At 41.8% G+C, this 20,600-nt stretch overlaps 1 protein-coding gene across 10 annotated transcripts in view; it reads left to right on the top strand.

Moving 5' to 3' along the window:
* The window catches only part of hspg2 (heparan sulfate proteoglycan 2), a 93,776-nt gene that overhangs the window by 41,447 nt on the left and 31,729 nt on the right, over window positions 1-20,600 (top strand). For 7 of the 10 annotated variants that reach the window (XM_038721910.1, XM_038721911.1, XM_038721916.1 and 4 more), the window contains 35 exons: window positions 64-264; window positions 345-464; window positions 1,003-1,134; window positions 1,516-1,660; window positions 2,327-2,484; window positions 2,592-2,732; window positions 2,836-2,999; window positions 3,082-3,261; window positions 3,457-3,653; window positions 4,119-4,266; window positions 4,898-5,025; window positions 5,266-5,352; window positions 5,502-5,560; window positions 5,850-5,911; window positions 6,053-6,193; window positions 6,404-6,577; window positions 6,872-7,051; window positions 7,162-7,280; window positions 7,400-7,511; window positions 7,975-8,088; window positions 8,283-8,410; window positions 8,644-8,730; window positions 14,300-14,370; window positions 14,548-14,612; window positions 14,734-14,874; window positions 15,363-15,554; window positions 15,923-15,961; window positions 17,081-17,344; window positions 17,454-17,504; window positions 18,171-18,254; window positions 19,166-19,258; window positions 19,348-19,440; window positions 19,684-19,914; window positions 19,995-20,108; window positions 20,215-20,342. In XM_038721910.1, the coding sequence (XP_038577838.1) occupies window positions 64-264; window positions 345-464; window positions 1,003-1,134; window positions 1,516-1,660; window positions 2,327-2,484; window positions 2,592-2,732; window positions 2,836-2,999; window positions 3,082-3,261; window positions 3,457-3,653; window positions 4,119-4,266; window positions 4,898-5,025; window positions 5,266-5,352; window positions 5,502-5,560; window positions 5,850-5,911; window positions 6,053-6,193; window positions 6,404-6,577; window positions 6,872-7,051; window positions 7,162-7,280; window positions 7,400-7,511; window positions 7,975-8,088; window positions 8,283-8,410; window positions 8,644-8,730; window positions 14,300-14,370; window positions 14,548-14,612; window positions 14,734-14,874; window positions 15,363-15,554; window positions 15,923-15,961; window positions 17,081-17,344; window positions 17,454-17,504; window positions 18,171-18,254; window positions 19,166-19,258; window positions 19,348-19,440; window positions 19,684-19,914; window positions 19,995-20,108; window positions 20,215-20,342 (4,543 nt within the window). The remainder of the gene's footprint in view (window positions 1-63; window positions 265-344; window positions 465-1,002; window positions 1,135-1,515; window positions 1,661-2,326; window positions 2,485-2,591; window positions 2,733-2,835; window positions 3,000-3,081; window positions 3,262-3,456; window positions 3,654-4,118; window positions 4,267-4,897; window positions 5,026-5,265; window positions 5,353-5,501; window positions 5,561-5,849; window positions 5,912-6,052; window positions 6,194-6,403; window positions 6,578-6,871; window positions 7,052-7,161; window positions 7,281-7,399; window positions 7,512-7,974; window positions 8,089-8,282; window positions 8,411-8,643; window positions 8,731-14,299; window positions 14,371-14,547; window positions 14,613-14,733; window positions 14,875-15,362; window positions 15,555-15,922; window positions 15,962-17,080; window positions 17,345-17,453; window positions 17,505-18,170; window positions 18,255-19,165; window positions 19,259-19,347; window positions 19,441-19,683; window positions 19,915-19,994; window positions 20,109-20,214; window positions 20,343-20,600) is intronic. The other 3 variants (XM_038721918.1, XM_038721919.1, XM_038721917.1) reach the window with 2 other exon arrangements.

The raw sequence follows: 20,600 nt of genomic DNA on the forward strand, positions 1-20,600 counted from the left end.
ACGGTAACAGCTCTAAGTAACCACTTTGAACGTTTGCAAAGTTTAATCAGAGATTTGTTTTAGACATAAAACAGCCACCCCCTCCAATCTCCACAACCCCTCCCACCTCAACCTCCACCGTCAAGAAGCCCCCGCGGCCCCCTAGCCCACCAGGACCCTGCAGAGCGGATCAAGCCACATGCCAGAGTGGAGAGTGTATCCCTCGAGACTACATCTGTGATGGAGAGAGGGACTGCTCAGACGGAAGCGACGAGTTCAGATGTGGTAAGCAACACAGTCTTCTGCACGTGCACACTCTCAGACAACAACATAGACTCACACAATTATTCTATATGTTTTCACAGGTACCCCATCTCCTTGTGAACCCAACGAGTTCAAGTGTAAAAATGGTCGCTGTGCCCTCAAGCTTTGGCGTTGTGATGGAGACAACGACTGTGAGGATAACTCAGATGAAACAGACTGCCGTAAGTCTTTTTCTTTTGTGGGTCACTAAAATTCTTGCCTTGAAGGCATAGGTCTGCATTTAGGAAAATATGCTTATTCGCTTTCTTTCGGAGAGCTAGTTGAAAAGGTCAATACCATTCTCATATCTGACCATTAAATTTTAAGCTACTGCCAGGACACATTTACCTTAGCTTAGCATTAAGACTGGAAGCAGTGGGAAACGGCTGCTTCTTGCTATAGAATAGTTCCAGCACATAATATCCATAAAACCTCATAAAACCTCAACTTGAGAAATGACATGAGGTCTTATTTAGTGGGTTTAGAAGTGCTGGGAGGTGGATTCTATTTCTTTTGGACAGAGTTAGAGTAGCTTTTTGACCCTGCTTTGAGTGTTTATGCTAAGATAAGCTAATGAACTACTTACTATAGCTTCATATTTAGTGTATAGATCTAAGAGTCACATAAATCTTCTCATCTAACTCTCAACATTAAATTGACGCTACTGTTTACAGGTGATTAAAAGTTGCCAGTAAATCTCTATTTTTGTCATAACTACAGCCACCAAGGGTCCTGGTGACAGGTGTGCTCCTGAGCAGTTTGAATGCCTGAGCGATCGCACCTGCATCCCAGCCAGTTACCAGTGTGATGAAGAGCCAGACTGCCCTGACCGCTCTGATGAGTATGGCTGCAGTAAGTCTCACACCAGCAACTTTCTACAGCATTCAGTTAACATCTTACTCTCTCCCTGATGCACATTTCACTCTCTGACTTTTTACACTGTGTGCTTCTTCGCCTCTCATCTATAGTCACCCTCTGAGTTCCTTTGTACACTATGACTAATTTGCTGTGAACCAGGCCCTTTTCACACGTGATGACTGAGACACAGAGCCTTTTGTGAACCATTCCATTCCTGAGAACTGAAAGGGAATTGTCCATCCATAGCAGAGAATTTTGTTTCCTCCGACTTACAGGCAGTTATGGGCTTCACTGGATCACAAACTTCCAGTCACATGCCAGTGTTTTTGTGCATGTGTATTTATTATGTGTTCTTATCTTCTTGACACTTTATAGCCCCTCCCTCTGTTACAAGCCCGCCAGAAGAGTCTGTGCAGGCAGCACGGGGGGCGACGGTGACGTTCACCTGTCAGGCTGTTGGAGTGCCAACACCTATCATCACCTGGAGACTCAACTGGGGACACATTCCTGTCAGCGGCAGGTGGGTTTGATGACAAATTCTCCACCCGCTGGCTTTTTATCATCTGTGCTGTAATTAAAACTAACTTGCAAACTAAACTAACTCAATTTGACAACATTATAGGGTATTCAGAGTTTATGGAAAGTGCTGTCCAAATTATTTTTAATATCTTTAGAAATTATGTGCTCTGAATGTTGAAAATTTTTCTATTTTTGTTGATGCTACTTTTGAAAAAAGAAGCATCATCAGAAAAAGTGTTGGACTGTTTTGGCAAGCTGTCTCAAACAAAACATCTTCATCTGGTGAAAGCCAATTTTGCCCAATTTATCAGCAGCAGACCATAAAGATTTGAAAATGACTTCTCTACACTCTTCTCACCTAACATACGATATGATGAGTGTAACTGTTGACAGCCCCCACAAAGCCCTGCTGAGTCATAATTGTATTTAGACCTGTGATTTTAATTACTGAGATATTTGTGGTGTGCTCCAACTCCAAAAGTTGCTGTTTCAGAATGTGCATTCTGGGTGTGGCCTGCTGTGTGCGTGGTTAGGCAATTGGAGCTGAAGTTTATGGATCGTGTTACAATTTTTTTTGCAAACTGGTCTGTGTCATAGTTAACTTAGATTCTCCCAAGTTTATTATTCTAAAAGTGATCAATTGTGCTGTTTTTGTTATGTTTTGCAGGATCTCCATGACCAGCGAGAACGGCCGTGGCACCCTGACCATTCGTGATGTGAAGGAGGCAGATCAGGGGGCGTACACCTGTGAGGCCATCAATGCTAAAGGCCTGGTGTTTGGTATCCCCGACGGAGTGCTAACACTGGCATCGAATCCAAATCCAAGTACTGACACTTCACTTTTACCGTGGCTTCAGACACTATAATTTTTACAACAAACTACCCATGAATTCTAGTTACAGTAAGAGTATAAATTGACTTGTTCTCTGTAGGCAACTGTCCTGGTGGTCACTTTAGTGTGGAAGGCCGCTGTGTGTCCTGCTTCTGTGCGGGAATCACCAAGAACTGCAAGGGAACTGGTCGCTACCGGAACCAGATAAGCCTGCGTTTCACTGATGAAGAAGACTTCAAAGGCAATAAAGCCACTGCTGCTTATGCTAACAGATCTGATACACTCAAAACAATTGAAATACATTTAAATGTTGGTGTAGTCCTAACATTTATTCTTACTTCCAGGGGTGAATGTCACCTACCCCTCCAGGCCAGGCACTCCTCCTCTCTCTTCCACTCAGCTCATCATTAACCCTGAGATGGAAGAGTTCCAGCTTGTCGACCTGTCGCGCCGTTTCCTCAACCTTGACTCATTCTGGACCTTGCCTCGCCAGTTTTTGGGCAACAAAGTAAAGAGTAAAATTATTCAGAGTTTTTTTTACTTGACTAATTATCACATTTAAGCATGAAAATAATTTAATTTACTTTTAGATTGACTCCTATGGAGGATCCCTGAAGTACAAGGTGCGGTACACACTGGCCCGCGGTCTGTCTGAGGTTGTGGAGAAGCCAGATGTGATGCTGGTTGGAAATGGACGCAGGCTTGTGTACCGCAGAGGCAACCCCACCCCTGCCAAAGATGTCATCCAGAAGGAGGTCAAATTCACGGAAGTAGGTCTTTGGTTAAGAAAAGTTATTCTAACAAAAACAAGAGCTGAAGCTGCACAATCCCCTGGAATATTGGTTCTTTTAAAAATGTTTGCTGTATAATATAAAAATCAAGCGCTTTACATCCCCTATCAAAATGAATGAAATAGATTGGATGTAAATGTACACAGATCAGTGAACTACTTCTTATTGTTCTAGGATAACTGGCAGCACTCCAGTGGCCGCCCTGTGAGCCGAGAGGAGCTGATGATGACGCTGGCCAACCTGGACAGCATCAGCATCCGCACTGTCTACGACAACCACATGGTCAGCGTGGCCCTCAGTGATATTGTCATGGATACCACCACTGTGGAGTTCAGCACTCTGGGTCATGCAAAGAATGTTGAAGAGTGCAGGTAAGACATAAAAAGATTTGAAGATTTTGGCTTAATACTGTGCGGTCAAGTGAGATGGGAGATCTTTAAAAGCCATCAGTCAGCAGTCTGCAATTAAAGCAACCTGTTTGGATGTGTCCAGTGTGCCCATATATAGAGTGAAATGTGCTGCACTATGATACAGCAAAATTTATATATGCAGTGACTGCTTCTGAAACTATTTATTTTGAGGGATAGCTTGTTGGCCATACCCCAAAATCTTGTTTCTGACCAATGACCTTTCTCTCTGTTTGTGTTATTGTCAGTATCTCCAACCTAAACTATCTAATAAAAGGCAAACATGCCCCAAAAAATAAAAATGTATTTTGACTGTGCTGTTTTATTTACAACATTAGGAAAGATTGCAATTTGTGGTGTTGTAATTTGAGTTATGTTATCGAAACAGTTGATTGAAACCCCTGTTTGACTCATACTTATCATTCCCAGATGTCCTCCTGGATATTCGGGCCTATCCTGTGAGATGTGTTCCTCTGGTTTCGAGCGTGTGCCTGGTGGCTCCTATCTTGGCACCTGTGCTGGTTGTAATTGTAATGGACATGCCAGCGCCTGTGATCCAATCAGCGGACACTGTCTGGTAATGGCTAACTAAAAAGCTAACCTTTTTTGGCAAGAATAGCAGTCACTTATGATTAATTGTAATTTGATGATAATCACTTCCTTACTGTAAAACAAAGTAACACACAAGAGTTTAGCTTGCTGATCATAACAGACATTTGTCTGCTTAAAGGAAATACTTGTATTTGCGTTCTTGCCAAGAGTTAGTTGAGAATATCTAACTACTTGAGTATCTAAGCTAGATATGAAGCCAGCAGGCTTCATATCTAGCTTAGAATAAAGACTGGGGAAACAACTAGTTTGTAAAAACTGGGGAAACAACTAGTTTGTAAAAAAAAACAACTTGTGCTTTGAGAACAGATTAAACAAATGAGATATTATGTTTTAATTAGTTCACTTTAGAGGTATGGTTGGTGGATTTTCAAAGGCTAGCTGTTTCCCCTTTCTTCCAGTATTTATGCAAAGCTAATCAACTCCTGGCTTTATCTTATATATCATATTTACAGACACAAAAGTGATATTGATCTTCTCATGTAATTCTCAGCAAGAAAATTAATACGTGTATTTCCCAAATAGTCAAACTACTACTTTTAAACTATTTTAAGTGGCATCCATGCTAGAGAATTACCAGTGTGTTCTCCCTGCCACAGAGCTGCCAGCACAACACAGAGGGCCCTCAGTGTGACAAGTGTCGCTCAGGCTACTTTGGTGACCCCAGCCGAGGTCGCTCCGATGACTGCAAGCCCTGCCCCTGCCCGTACTATGAGACCTCACGGCGGTAAGGTCACAGACCCACCCAGACCACACACACACATCTACTGTTCTAATAGGGGCAGACACATACACGCCCACATACCACACACAGTGGGAAAACGATGAGCTGTTTTGCCCTGCGGTTTTTTAATCCCAAAAGATGAGCTCATTCAGATATTTGAGCACTGGTTTATTCATTCATCATGCTACTCATTAACCCACTGTTGTACATTTTAATCTATGGCTTTTTTGTTGGTCTTTGTAGGTTTTCTGACACCTGCTTCCTAGATGTTGACCAACAGCCAACATGTGATGCCTGCAGGCCCGGCTACACAGGAAGACGCTGTGAAAAGTGAGGAAACTGATACCGTTATTTGTGCCTTTGAGTTAAAATAGTTCGGATATGGCAGTAACATAATTGATAAAAAATGGTATAAATTTCTTTAATGATTAATGTCATATTTATCATCAATTATCTCTTGTATTTTTATTTTATTTCAGGTGTGCTTCTGGTTACCAGGGTAACCCCCTTTTGCCTAATGGAAAATGTGTTCCTCACCGTGAGTATACATTCAACACTTGCACCGACATTTTTTAAATTCTCATTTTTTGGCATGAAATCGACAGAAGCTGCACCTGGATTGTTTTACCTGTTATGGTCCTCATTCATCCACCGACATTACTGCAAGGAGGTCTTAACCCTGTGTAATGATTACCATGGGGTTTCCCCTGGTGTTACAGTAGGCAAGAGTATATAGTCATGGCTCAGGTATGCAGAATGGCTGGAACACTCCCGGGTGCACTTTCCTGCAAATATGTCATCTTCTTTCCACTGCTCTCTCCCTGCAGAAAGCTCCACGTGTGATAACAGAGGAGCTATCAGCTCCAATAGCAGACCATGCAGCTGCAAGGTAAGCAGTATAGTAAACTGGTGAATTTGTGAAATCTGTTTTTAATTTGTAGTTTGTGAGGCTGACGTGTCTTAGTGTTTTATTCTCCACAAGCAGATGGATTACATATGTGCTTGTGTTTGTTTCTGTGTGTATGTGCAGAACAATGTGGCAGGCGCTCTTTGTGATGAGTGTAAGCCAGGGTTCTTCCACCTGTCACAGGCTAACCCTGAGGGTTGTCTACGTTGTTTCTGTATGGGCGTCACTAAACAGTGCGCCAGCTCCACTTGGAAGAGACATCAGGTACTTTGCCAAGCTACCAATGGTAAAGGGAGGGGTGAATATTTTTGGTATCAATGTTTGACTCACTGTTTGTGCAGTCATGCTGTATCAGCAAGTCCTTTCAGATGCTAAATGGTGAGATGCAATGTGCAAACAGTGATTGCGCTCAAGTGTGAGCATGTGTAAATCTTAGTTCATATCTCATTCAGACAAATTGTTTGTGTCTCTCAGGTGCGAGGAGGGGTGAACGGGCAGCTCTTCACCCTCTCTAACAGCGCCAACACTAAAACTATCTCTGAAGGCATCTCCCAGAAGGGCTCCTCAGAAGTTGTCTACCGCTCCTTCTCCAGTGTCCCCAACGACATCTACTACTGGGTGCTGCCTGAGAGCTTCAGAGGAGATAAGGTAGGGAAAAGCAACAAAGTAGAGAGCAGGCTAGGGAGAGGAGAGGAAACAACTGTGAAGTGTTAGTCAAGCTAGATTTCTCTGCCCTTTCTGTCACACTGAGTCATGCCTTAACATGTTGTCAGGTGAAAAAGCTGCACTTATCCACACAGCTAGCCTCCTTTGAACCTTTGGCTTGAATTCACATTGAATCCCAATGTGGGTGTCTTATGACTTCCCCCACAGTATCATAAGGGTGAAATACCTTTCCACTATTCAGTTTTGTTAAGATGAGCTTCTCCATGTTGCTACCAGGTGACGGCCTATGGTGGGGAGCTTCGCTACACAGTGAGCTTTGAACCCTTTCAGCGCTCACTGGTGATTGACGGTCAGCCAGATGTGGTTCTCCAGGGCAATGGCATCTTCCTGGAACACTACTCTGAGACCAAGCCTCTCCCACGTATCCCTCAAACTGTCACTGTGACCTTCAGAGAGGTGTGTTTCATTGTTCAAAGGGAATAATCATTTAGCTGAATCCAAATCATTACACAATGTTAATAGACTAACTTTCTCTTTTCTCCGTTCTACATGCCTCTGGCTGATAGTCTGCATGGCGTCGCGCTGATGGGCAGCCGTGCACTCGTGAGCACCTGCTAATGGCTCTGGCTGACATTACTGTCTTCATGATCAGGGCCACCTACGCAGCCAACATGGTTGAGAGCAGGTACGGTGGGAGGTTCCTCTGACACTGGACAGCACAGACATCAAAATTAATCCAAGAGCATTATAGATAATGGTAACTATAAAGTGCATTGTTAATTGTGTGTTTTTTGTGTTAAATAGTGTCTCAGACATCAGGATGGACATTGCTGATCCTCAAGCCACTGGTAATGAACGTGCTATGGAGGTGGAAGAGTGTGCCTGCCCTCAGGGATACAGAGGACCTTCTTGCCAGGTATGCATGCATATTTCAGAGAAGTAGTTAAGTTTAATTTAACAAAAGAAAACCTTAACTGAAGTTCCACTCACTAACTTTTTTTGCATTTATCTGCATTTCCCAGTTGTTGTGGACATGGCTTATTTGTCATCACGCAACGTATGGTAGGATCAAAATTGAGCCATGTCCATGACATTTGAGCAAACTCAATATGCTGACTCAAACAAATTGAAGTAATTGAAGATGAACTTTCATGCTCTAGATTAATAAATTTGATTTGGTTTTATTTGAAAAATTAAAGAAAATTAAGGCAATCACAGCTATGCCTAAACTTGTTAAGAATAGCATAGTAAAGTCTGTTTTTTCCATTACAGTCCTTGATAATAATTGCAGTCTGTCTCCCTGCTTCAGTGGAACAAAGACATATTCCTCTTTGTCATCACTTGTTTCTCACCTGAGGTGTTTTTCCATGTTGTTGCAGGAGTGTGATGAAGGTTACACTCGGACCAGCTCTGGCCTTTACCTGGGCACTTGTGAGAGGTGCGACTGCAATGGTCACGCCAGCAGCTGTGACCCGGAGAGCGGCAGGTGTCTGGTAGGTTTTATGCCATTCTTCTTCTCTGTCAGTTCTTTGCCAATTTTGAACATACTTTGATCTCTGCAGTAGAATGCACTAATGGTTTCTTGGCGAATCTCAACATGTGGAAACACACTGTCACTCGCAAGTACTGTATATTCAATTGTTCTGTGGATCTCACCTCTTCTTTATTTGTGTATCCTGGCCAAAAGCAATGTCTCCATAACACTGCCGGGCCGAGGTGTGAACGCTGTCAGTCTGGTTTCTATGGAAACCCTTTAACAGGCGATGCTCAGGCCTGCCAGCCCTGCCCCTGTCCTGGAACCGCTTCCAGCAACCAGTGAGTTCATGTCTTAAAGTCTTTTAAACTTGTGTCAGTTTTATTCAGTTGGTGTAAATTACTTTTAACTATTCTGTTTAATGCTACATTAGGCAAAGTAAACTGTGCAATGCAGAATCTGATACCATATTTTTAAATGGCCATAATAACCAGAGATAAATCTGTATATGAAACAACATGTTTAATTCCATAAAGATCATCCTCATAGTGTGTGTGGCCCCCCTTTGGCACAGATTCTCCCCGACCTGTTATCTGGAGTCTGATGGTCAGCCGACTTGTGACAACTGTCCACAGGGATACACTGGCCGACGCTGTGAAAGGTAAGCCAACCTTCTTCCATTTTCTTTTCCTCCCTGTCTTCCTGTCATGGTCCTCTGGATCCTGCTCAGTGTTTGGGGGATACTGGGCGGGCCGGCAACAAGGTTAGCAGGGGCTGGCAGTAGCACCAACTGAATTCATTCACAGGAAACGGATGTAAGCATGTCTGTGGTTTGCATCTCTGGTTTTTTCCCAGCAGTTGTGATTGAGTGGTGTCAGTGGAGGGATGGGAGATGCAAAGCTGTGCCACCCATTCTGATGTACCTGTGAAGTTTTGTGATATGTCCTGTTTTGTTGGTGGATATTGTTTTCTTGGATTTATTGATTTGCAAAATGTAAGGTCATTTCTGTTGTGATATATGTATCTTAGTGGAAAAGGGTCCTTTGGTGGTACTGAGAATGTCAACACTCAGATTTTATTGTTCATGGAAAAGAAATTTGCCAAAGGAGAAATAACATTGCTGTATGTCCTGAGGAAACCTTAAGCTTAGTTGGCTTTAGATCTTACTTCGCTTTCTTCTGTCCTTTACCTCCAAAAGCATTCTCAGAGGTTGCTTTCTGCTTCAGCTTTGTGCTTAGCTGGTAGCGACATTTTAAGGTGTTGGTTTATGTGATCTCTGTGTGTGCACAGACCAAATGTATTTTCTTGGTCTCAACAACATAAATGTAGATGTGGCATTTATGAGGACTCCTGTCTGGCTAATCGATCTTTGTTGCTCTGAGGGCAAAGATGATGAGGTGACTTGGGTGTAAGACGAAACGTAAATACAGTATAATTTATTATTTGAACGTCTCTGTCTGCATCATACATGATTCTACTGTTTTGACATTAAGAGAAGAGATGCCGTCTGCAGACAGTTGTGGGGATCCCTTCCTGGAGAAGCAAATAGAGGGCCTCCTACCTGTGGGATGTGGAGCTGAAGCAGTGTTCAATTTCAGCTGGGAGAATGACATCGTACTGTATGGCAGTGGAAATGATGATGGTGATGATGACGATGATGATGACGATGAAATTCACTACCAGTTACCTACTACTATAGGAACAATCATCATTCCTACTAGGACGTTACGGTCTACTGCAGCTCAACGTACTATCCATTCCACTGCAGTAGCTGGGATGGGCATTGTCACCCCTAACAGATCAGCACCCAGACTCCCACCAAGGTTCACACCCAGGCCAGAGACAAGACACTCCAGCTTACAGCACTTACTCCGGATTCACCTGAATACCTTTAACAAGCGCCTGAGCATGCTGGAACAAAACACACTTGATATTAAGGAGAGCATTCATAGTATAGAGGACCAGCAGAGTCATCTCAGCTCCCAGCTGATGGAGCTCCTCACTATCCAGTCAGCTAGGGAAAAGAACAAGAAGATTAGCAAGTTGGAGAAGAGCCACACAGACATTGAGGAACGTCTGAACAGACTGGAGGGAAGGCTGGAGATCCTAATTGATGGCTTCACTGCCCTGGCTCAGGAGATGAACAAGATGAAACGTGCCAGACACACTTCCCATTCGGGGCAAGAAAAGAGGGCTCTGCCTTCATTCGCCACAGTCCTCGCAGTCCCGTTGTACTCAACACCTCAGCCTCCAGTCAGAATTGTACCTACTGAAACACCATTCAACAGAAGAGCCACAGTGCCAAAAAGCATACCTACCCCAGGCCTGCCTTTGAACAAACCCACTTCTGCTCCTCGGAGAGAGAAAAAAGTCAAATCAGCAGCCACCACTACACCAGTAAAAAACATTACACAGCTCCAATTAGTCACTAGGTCATCCAAAAGTCAAGACTCAACAAGGTCAACGATCAAGATGAAGACCACCCTGATGAAACCTAGGACTACTTCTAAATCTCAAGCTACTGTGAAGCCTGAAACAAAAAGGCCAGAAAGTAGGAGCAGAAGTTCCGCTGTGACAGCTGTTTCACAGCAAAGCAAAACAAAACCAAAGCAAGTTCAAAAAGAAATTGCAATCACTAAATTTCAACTAGAGCCACCATCTCACAAATCAAAGTCTGCAAAGCCTGACCAGGCTAATAAAAAGGATTCTGCATTACCTGTCAAAAACAAGGGACTTAACAAGGTATTAAGATCAGATGCACCAGTTCCAAAGGTTCAGAAGGGTGGTCAGTCTTCAGATGGCCATTCAAAGAAATCCTCAAAGTCACACAAGGGTAAATTTAACCAAAATGAGAAAAAGACGGAGCGCAACACATATAAGGTCTCTCAGAAAACAAAGAGTTCTGCAAACACAGCCACAACCACAACAGCAAAGAAGTCTAATACAACTTTAAAAAGGACAATGACTCCTATTAAAACCAAGACTACTACTGTGAAGAATAAGTCTAACACAACAGTGAGAAGGAAGTCAACTCCCCTTAAAACTAAGGCTACCACTGTGAAGAAAATAACTAAAAATCCCCAGCAGAAAAAGAAGACAAACCGTCATTTTGGTGTTTTGGACCTACTGCGGCTCTTAAAAGGAGATCACACATCTGAAAAGAAGAAAAACAATCAAGAGGGCTCTCTTCATGTTGTCTTGGGAAGGCTGGCCATTCCTATCAAAATTATCCCTGATGACTAGGGAATAATCTTCTGTTTCAATTAGGGCTGGGCAATAAAACAACAGTGATAATTATCGCGATATGATTTTCCTCAGTAACAATATAGCAAATGTACAATAAATGTTTGATTTAATTCATTTGAATCACAAGCGAATTAGTACTTAATTTTTTGATTAAGATATTTATTTTGTCGAGGAAAAGGGACTGAAAAAGTATTGTTTAATTTAACTCATGCATTTAAAAAAAAAAAAGATTTTATCATAATTGTTTTGAATGTTCTACTTTTTTTGTTAACTGTTTGGCAAATGTTTGGCATTTTCTGACCATAAAAAAAATGGTTTGAAACCACAATTAACCATCTGGTTTCTTCAATTTCCACTCAATATCAATAATCCACCTTTAAACTTGAAAAGAAATAATGATAACATTTATTGTTATAATTATCTATGAAATTTTTGCCCAGCCCTATTTTCAGTATTGTTTCCCATTGTTTCAATTTCTAGGCTCTTATCCTGATATTTATGTCTGTTACTAAAATCACATCAGTGGAACTTTATGAAGGGAGTGATTTAATGACAATGTGTTAATTTAGAGGGATTGTCAGTGTTCAATCCAATTCTAATGTGGTGTTATGATTTTGATATTAATGGCTTTTAAGGTGTATTTTATTAGAGTTGGAACTATTGCACAGCATACTGCTATGAAGACATAGCTTAGCATTAGTACCACTTATGTGTATACATTTGTCCATTGTGTTATGCTCAGACTACCTCAAGTTTTACAAGTATCACCACGAGCACCAACCCTTTTTAGGACATTTTGAAAACCTCATGCCTATCATTCTTGCTTCCTGCATTCACATGGGTATGTCTTCAATGGTGCTTTAAATTATTTGTGTTGGTGTTCTGGAAAAGCCTTTGAGGACAAATTGTTCGCATTTTATGCCTTCTGTGCTGAATGTTTTTACTCAAAGAGCCCTAACATGTACATTTAGGGTATTTTTTTCTCAATTGTCTGAAGAAGATTAGTTAAAATGTTTAATTTCAAGAGAAAGTTCCAGTACATTACACACAAAATTAACAATCTAACATCCTGCTAGTGGCTGTACATGCTGCAATAATAATAATATGCATCAATATGAAAAGATTGGAAGGGAAGCACAATACTTATTTTGTTTTGCCAGTATAGTTCTGTCGGTCCACCACTTTGGTACAGACTGTTAAATTGCCATTAACTTTGTGACAGACATTTATGGTCGAAAAAATAACTGTTTTGATCGGACTAATGACAGTCCCATCAGCTTCAGCTGTCTGTTTAGTGCTAATTAGCAAATGTTCTATGCTAACATGCTAAATTAATATGGTAATCATGGAAGAATTATGCTTGCTCAATATCTGCTCAATGTTAGCATTGTCTTTGTGAGAATGTTAGCATGCTAGCATTTAGCTGTAGATTATTTTTAATGCATCAAACTCCTTTTAATGCATCCCCTCCTGAGAGCATACACATGCTCTCAGGAGGGGATAAAAAAGGTCATAGGTTTAATAGATAGTAGATTTAATTGAAATCTAGCCTTTTGTTTTGGAAATCTTTTTGTCAAACATATTGTGTCAAATATTTACATAATTTGACACCAGCATTATTCTACCGAAAAGCTCATGGTGTGGCTAAAGTGGAGGGGGTTCATCATCTGTGGAGCATGACATTGTACTGCAATGGTATTTGGTATTTTATTTTTGATATTTCTTATGTACCTGTTGATATTTTTTGGCACTATAAGAAAGGTCATATGTGCCTGAAAACAACTGGAATAATCTTCTGGAGACCATAAGTATTCATAATTATTTTCAAGGCAATCTGGCCAGTAGTTGTTCAGACCAAATCATTTGATGCTGACCCCCCCAATATTTCCACTAGGGATGACAAGGCTTGGTCTGTCACTGAAAAACCGCCAGCATCAGTATTTAGAGAAATGTAAGGAATGCATGTTTGTGAAATTGTTTAGTTTCATCTTAATGTCATGTAACACCACAGTTTGTCATGTTATATTTATCATGAGCTGTATGTCCTTTCTTAATAGCCTTTAGGTATGAACATTTTTAGCATATTCACATGATCTATTTGGATGTATATTTTTCTATATCCCTATGTATCGAGAATCATCCTTAATTTTAAATCTATAAAACAACACTGACTGGAAGGAAGGAGTTAACCACACTTTAGAAACTACTGTACACCTCAGGAGTTAGTTTGAATAGGGTTTCCCAAAGCAAGTTCATAACATGGAAGTCCTCTTGTTGGCTGTTGAACTGCGGACCTGCCAGAGAACAGGCGAGGTAAGACTGATAGCAGTCGCCTTCACGGATCTCTGAATGGATTAGCCTTTGCTCTGGTGGCAGTGGCATTGTTCGCTTGGGTTGAAGGCGTAATGCTTTGCTATGTCACAATGACAGAAATAACCTTCCTCTTTAGCAGCTTAGCATCTTCTTCTGCAACTCATTATAGTTCTATATTTGGAAATCTTTTAGTTTTTTGGAAATCTGGTGATATTTTTCTGATTCTTTCTGAACGTTTCTTTTCCTGTGCAAGGGTGTTCCTCCATTTCAGCAGCATCACACTTATGAGAGATGGAATCAACATCTGAGACATGTTGAATGTTTTAGCAGCTGCTATGCTTCATCCATCTCCAGTGCAAGCAATATTTCATGATCTTATTGTATTAAATGCAAAAGTGATGTGAATATAAGACTAGTGCTTAGTGTATGTATGTGTACTTACTGAATGGAATAACAGAATTGTTTGTATGTTCCTTGTCTGAATGACTCAGTCCTTTGTTCATAGTTGATGTCTGCCTTGGGTCAAGAAGACTACCCTAAGGACACGATTCATCAAATGTATCATGTTTTGCAAACTTCCCAGCTTCCTGCCTCATTGTTCTTTGGTTTAAAACATGTATCCTCCTTGACTGGAAATATTTACTTAAACACATTGTCTATTTTTATTTCAGATGTGCTGCAGGATACACTGGCAACCCACTGCTTGGACAGAGATGTAATGTTGGCAACAATGAAGTCAATGGTACATGCTGTATTTTAATTCAGTAACATGACAGTTATTGTTCTATCTTCTGGTTTGTTTTCATTTTAACAAAAGTTGCAAAGATTCCATTCATGTCATTAATCTGGATTTAATAAAGTGCTTTTAAATAGAGAGCTGGTACGTACTTTAACTATATGCTTTACTTCCCTGTTACAGGTAACTGCTATAACTGTGACCAAAGAGGAAGTGAAGGCTGCAATGTTGGTGTGTGCCGCTGCAAGGTGATCAAACAAAGAGACTTTTTTACACCAACTCTCTGGTTGTTGTTGTCTTTTGTATCCCACTTTCCCACTAGAATGGACTGATTGCCTTGTATCTCATTTCCTTGATACTGTGTTGCAGATGAACGTTGAAGGTCCATCTTGCTCTAACTGTAAGTCTGGAACCTTCCATCTCAGCCCGGAAAACAAAGATGGCTGCTTGTCCTGTTTCTGTATGGGCGTCACTCAGCAGTGCTCCAGTTCTACTTACTACAGAGATCTGGTAAGGCCTTCACGTCGTATATGACAATGACACAGCAGCAGTGCAATAGTATATGCTTCGAGAAGAAGCCATTTAAACATCTGAACAACCAAACCAAATGTACAGTTGCACTGGATAAAGCAGCTATGCAGGAGCAAAAATCATATCAGCAACTGAGTTAAACATTTATTTCAAACAGAAAAGATGTGTGTGGTCTAAATTCAGGGAAGTCTAAATTTGTTCTCATCACACCAGTGGTTCCAAGCCAGTGAGATCACATTCATCAGTAGTGTTTGCCAGAGATTGACTGATATCTCCCTGCTTTCTTTGGTTTTACCTTTTTTATTCTCTTTTCCCAAGCTCCAGTGATGCATAAGCACCCTATTGTTGTTTGTCACGATCAAAACTGCTGCGTAGAGTTAGCAGTAATTTTTATCACTTTATTATTTATATTCTTGTTTTTTTACTGCATCTTCTGCTTGATTGTATTTCCAAATGTGCTCTTGCAGGTGTCCTCAGTCTTTTCTCCAGGAAACTTTCAGGGATTCGCTCTGGTCAACCGTCAGCGCACCAATCGCATCTCCACAGGTTTCACTGTTGAGATTTCCACTGAAGGCACTCAGCTGTCCTACAGCAACTTTGACTACTTGGGACAAGAGCCTCATTACTGGCAGCTTCCAGGGGTCTACCAGGGAGACAAGGTCAGTATCAAAGAGCACATATAGCGGCTAATTCTGTAGAAGTAGCCCAAACAAGACCATGAACCCCTTAATACTGTATATAAGGGGCAGCAATCATCAGAAACTTGCAGACTGCTGCTATCCTATCGCTGTGTCCGTTTTGCTGCTTTGTCTTATTTCAAACCTTAGCCACTCTTTCTTTTCAAGCAGACTGCCTTTTCAGTCCATTGGCTTTAGCCTTCTTTGCCTCCGTCGCTACATTTTGTTTCATCTCCTTAAATCTGTGTATTCACAGGGTAAAATAATGTGCACAAATTTAATGGTCCCAGTGCTCACTTACATAACATAGCTCTCCGTGTTTTTGTGTTTGCCCCTTGCACTCTCTATAGAAAGATTCTTTCTTTGCTCGCGTGAAACGAGCAGAGCAGGTACAGTAATGTCAGTCAGTGGTTGTCATCGTGACTTTAGTTTGAAGTACAGTGTTGTCTGGCATGTGAAATAACTGTTGATGTGGTATTGTGTGAAACACTGAATGCCATACATTGTACTTTTCATGTGGTGCATATTCATACATTATGGATACACATTATGTTTTATGGTTTTAATAATTTCTTGATGTTTACTGCATATTAGAAGCATGGTATTTTTCAGCAGTGTTTGCAGCTTGCAGCTGAAGGTGGCCACTAGGGCGTCTAGATTTGGCCACGCATATTGCACACAGAAATTGCTTTCTGCTCCGCCTCACACGAGCCATGTAAATGGATTGATCATTAATGGTCCATTAAAGAGCTTCATACAGTTTAACTTTCTTAAATAACACTGCCATAACACTCCCAAATACCATCAGCTCACTGATAAGGAAAGTGATCAAAGAGCTTGCTTTTTCCACATCAATAGAGTGACTTGCACTTACCAGAGGAGCAACTAAGGAAGGATGCTTCCATCTGGAACCTAATGGCCTCTGAACGTAAAGACACCCACAGATCCAAAAGAGCTAGCCAGGTATTTTGTGTGAACAGCACTGTAGTATGTTGTTGTGAAGGCAGCACTCGCACATCTAATGAGAATAATTAATGCACAGTGTTTCTGTTGTTATAAGCTAAAACAGTGAGAGTTTGTGGACATCTATGGAAATAGATCCCCTCAGTGCATACATGTAGCAGCATGGAGAATCACCTCAGTTTGATGAAGGGTCTCCGAGCAGGAGCATGTCGTCAAACTCTGCATGAGCATTTGCATGTGTGTGAATCACAAAGAGTTGGCATAGTTGCAAGGAAGTTTCTACAGTGCAAGAATTTGTTGATTATGTGGTTTATCTGTGTTATCCGGCTGTTGGGAGAGAAAACAAATCACCGAAGCCTTGTTGTGCAGCACATCGAAGCATCATAGACTAAAAAGCATGACTCAGCATGTTCACCTTCTTACAGTGATGTACATCAGTGTACATCATGGAAGAACTAAATTCTGAACCCCGCCCCTATCACTTTGACTCTTCCCATGGTTATGTATCTTCTCTATCTCTGGTACCCCACTTTTTGCCTCCCCAGGGTAATATCAGACAGCTGGATGATGAAGTCTGGGCACTCTTCTCTAACTTCTCCAATGGAAAAGCTGGTTCCCCTCGATTCGTTCCCTCCTCTAAATCCTCCTCCTCATTCTCTTCCTCTTCTTCTTCTCTGGTCCCAACATCTTCCTCCTCTCGATGGTCTTTACGTAATCTGAGCCCTCCGTCTCCTCCGTCTAGTATCACCTCTTCCGTTAAACCAACCAGACCCCAACGCTATTCCCCAGGCCGTGCTCCTCGTCTGCAGGTACACTCAGTCAGAGTTTGCGAGAGGTTTACGAGCCTTTTTGTTTCTTGGTCATATTGGTGACTCCTTGTATTTCCTCTTGGGGGCTGGCCCTGCTGTGGATCAACAGAGCAAGAACACAGTGAGCAAGACTTCTGCTAGTGCTTCTGGGGACAGCAAGGTAGACAGTGGCATGACTGACTGGATTACTTCATGTCTCACAGGACACTGTAATGCTGTAATACAACCAAGTGTACTCAATTTGTCCAGCGTAGTTAATGTTTAGTTCAGAAACTCACAACAGCACATAACAGATTACAATTATGATCTACTAAAGCAATGCAGAATGTATTTAGTTTAAAGTTACCAAAGAATAGCTAATTCACAGAATCCCAGTGCTTGACTGGGTGGTATTTTCCATTGTTAAGCAAATAGCTCCCACTCAGTGCTGTCACTGTAATTGTCCACTTGAGAGAAACAGTGGTTTTACAATGGTCTCTCATTATACTGTTGTCTGGTTTAAAACAGCCTCTTATTGAAGCATGTCTTAAGCTGTCATTTTCACATTATTGACAGTGGAAGTTGGTGTTTTAGTTGTCAGAGAAGGCACAATGCGACTTCCATGCTGTTATCCAACTGTCAGTGGGGTCTTTAATAGCACTCTTACTAGAAAACATGCACTTAAAAGAGTTTAGCTGTATGTCTCACATTTGTCTTGGGATTCTTGTAGGGCTTTGCTTTTCGACATGCTTGCCTGCTTGTACTGCTTCTCTGCCTTCTTATGATTTTAGTCTTGTTGCCTCTCTCTCCATCTGTGGCTTATTCTCCTTCCTCCTCTGCCTCTCAGTATGCTCTGGTCTACAAAGGTTTCAGCTTGCACCAGGATGATCTGCTCTACTGGCAGCTCCCAGCGCAGTTCAAAGGGGATAAGGTAACAGTGAAAACATTGGGGGGACGCCCCCTCCCTACCTCTGGTCAACCCTTCGAGGTCACAGAAAATACAGCACCTTTAGTATGCCCTAGCCTTCTCACTGCCCTTCAGCCCTCATCCTCATACTCCCTTCTACCCAGTCCCTCACATGTCCACACTCCCTATGCCCATTAACTTTGTCCCAGCCATCCCTCCAAGTGAGAACTTGTAAGAGAGACTTGTGCCATGTACCATGACAAGTATATTTTTTGGTTTATAATCAACACACACTCCATCTGTTACATACAATTAGAAAACTATTCCATATTCCATACTACTCTTTACCTGATTTAATTCAAGAAGGGCTCAAAATACAAACGGCAAAAGTCATATCTTCTTCTATAGAAGGGACTCAAAAGAGAATAATAAAGAAAAAGAATGGTCAAAATTTAAGCAGCAGAGGCCAAGATATCCTGACTTTTAGTCTATCATGGGCCTCCAAAAACCTTGAATCCTACAATTCCAAAAATGCAGGTAGATAGCATATTTTATTAGAACCCCCCTACATTCTAAATTCACCATTGTTTCAGCCCAGTTTTTCTGTTAAAGACTTTAAGCTTCAACCCAAGATCGATCAGATAACCCAGATGACAACTATGACATCATCAGGGTTATTTAGGAAGCTCCATCCCAGAGCTATAGAAGACATATATTAACTGTTTTCACAGTAAACAAACTAAATCCTGTTAACATGGTACCTCTCAAATGTCCCAAAAACTTTTTCCTTTGATCCTTTACAACCTTCTAGTGCATCGGATTTGATGTAACTGCACACACTGTGCAGCTCTAAGTAGCCATCTGGCATTCATTTTTGCAGCACTGTTTGACCTAGCAAAAGATCTAAAGCTTCTTCCTTACTAATCCTGTTTTAGGTGGGTTCTTATGGTGGTAAGCTTAAATACACCATCTCCTATGTGGCTGGTCCAAGAGGAACACTACTTGATGATGGTGACATCCAGATTATTGTGAGTATGCTGTCATGCTGATTCAATGTTTGCTCCCATGGTTACATGCATTTGTAGCATTTACTCACCTGTCAGTGTTGTTCCTGTAGGGTAATGACATCACTTTGGTAGCCCGTCAGCCCTGGCAGAGGAGGCAGCAGGGCAGCAGAGAGACTCACCAGTTTGAGGTTGTCTTCAAAGAGGTGAGTGGCTCATAACAGCACAGCTGTTACACGTTGAACAGAAAGTGTATCTGCAAGCATCTGGGCTGTTGAAGTGACCTGTGTGACTGAACCTGACCTCTCCTTCTGGAGAAGGGAAAGCAAAAAGGCAATTTTCCTAAATAAATGATCACATTATTCATTATTATTTATCAAAATATAATTTTAGTTCGAATTAAAATACTAATACTAAATTGAACAATAAGCTTTCGTTTTGTTTCACAGGAAAACTGGCGTCGCCCTGATGGCATGCCAGCCACCCGAGAGCACCTGATGATGGTTTTGGCTGATCTGGATGACATCCTGATTCGAGCATCCTTCTCCACTGAGATGCGGTCCTCTAGCATCTTTGATATCAGCATGGAAGTTGCAGTGCCTAACTACAGCGGCTTGGCACAGGCCTTTGAGGTGGAGCAGTGCCGCTGCCCACCTGGATACCAGGGACTCTCTTGCCAGGTAATTATTCAGTCTTTTTGAATTTATCAGAATGTTTCTGCGTTGTTGACTTCATTGTGTAAATCACATGCCTCTTTAAGGACTGTGCACCTGGATATACTCGCACTGGAGGAGGTTTATATCTTGGCCACTGTGAGCTCTGTGAATGCAATGGCCACTCTGACTCCTGCCACCCTGAGACTGGCATCTGCACGGTATGAAGCACTAGAATAGTGTACTGATACTGGTCTTGTTGTGGCTAGATTATAGCACCCTGACAAGATTGACAGATCTCTAAACACGATATGTTTCTCTTTCCAGAGCTGCCTGCATAACACGCAGGGTGAGCTGTGTGAGCAGTGTGCTCCTGGCTTCTTCGGTGACCCCACTGTTGGCACTCCAGAGGACTGCCAGCCCTGCGCCTGCCCTCACACTGACCCAGACAACCAGTGAGTACTGGCACAGATACCAAGACATCACATTCCGCCTCCTTTTATAGTTCAAGACAACAGTTTCTCACCAACTAGCATGAAATATTTTATATGCACATTCCTACTGAAATAATCTGATTTTGTATCCTCTCGTACTTCATTTTTACAAATCAGGATTTTGTTGCCTAGCGCTGGTAAAAACCTACAGTATGTTGAAGAAATAGTGAGGACATTTTTCAGTAAATGAGACCGTTTCAGACAGTTTCTACCAGTGCT

This window comes from Micropterus salmoides, unplaced genomic scaffold, assembly GCF_014851395.1.
Source record: "Micropterus salmoides isolate LMB-PRFRI ecotype aquatic unplaced genomic scaffold, ASM1485139v1 Ms_hic_scaffold_16, whole genome shotgun sequence".
NCBI classification, from domain to species: Eukaryota; Metazoa; Chordata; class Actinopteri; order Centrarchiformes; family Centrarchidae; genus Micropterus; species Micropterus salmoides.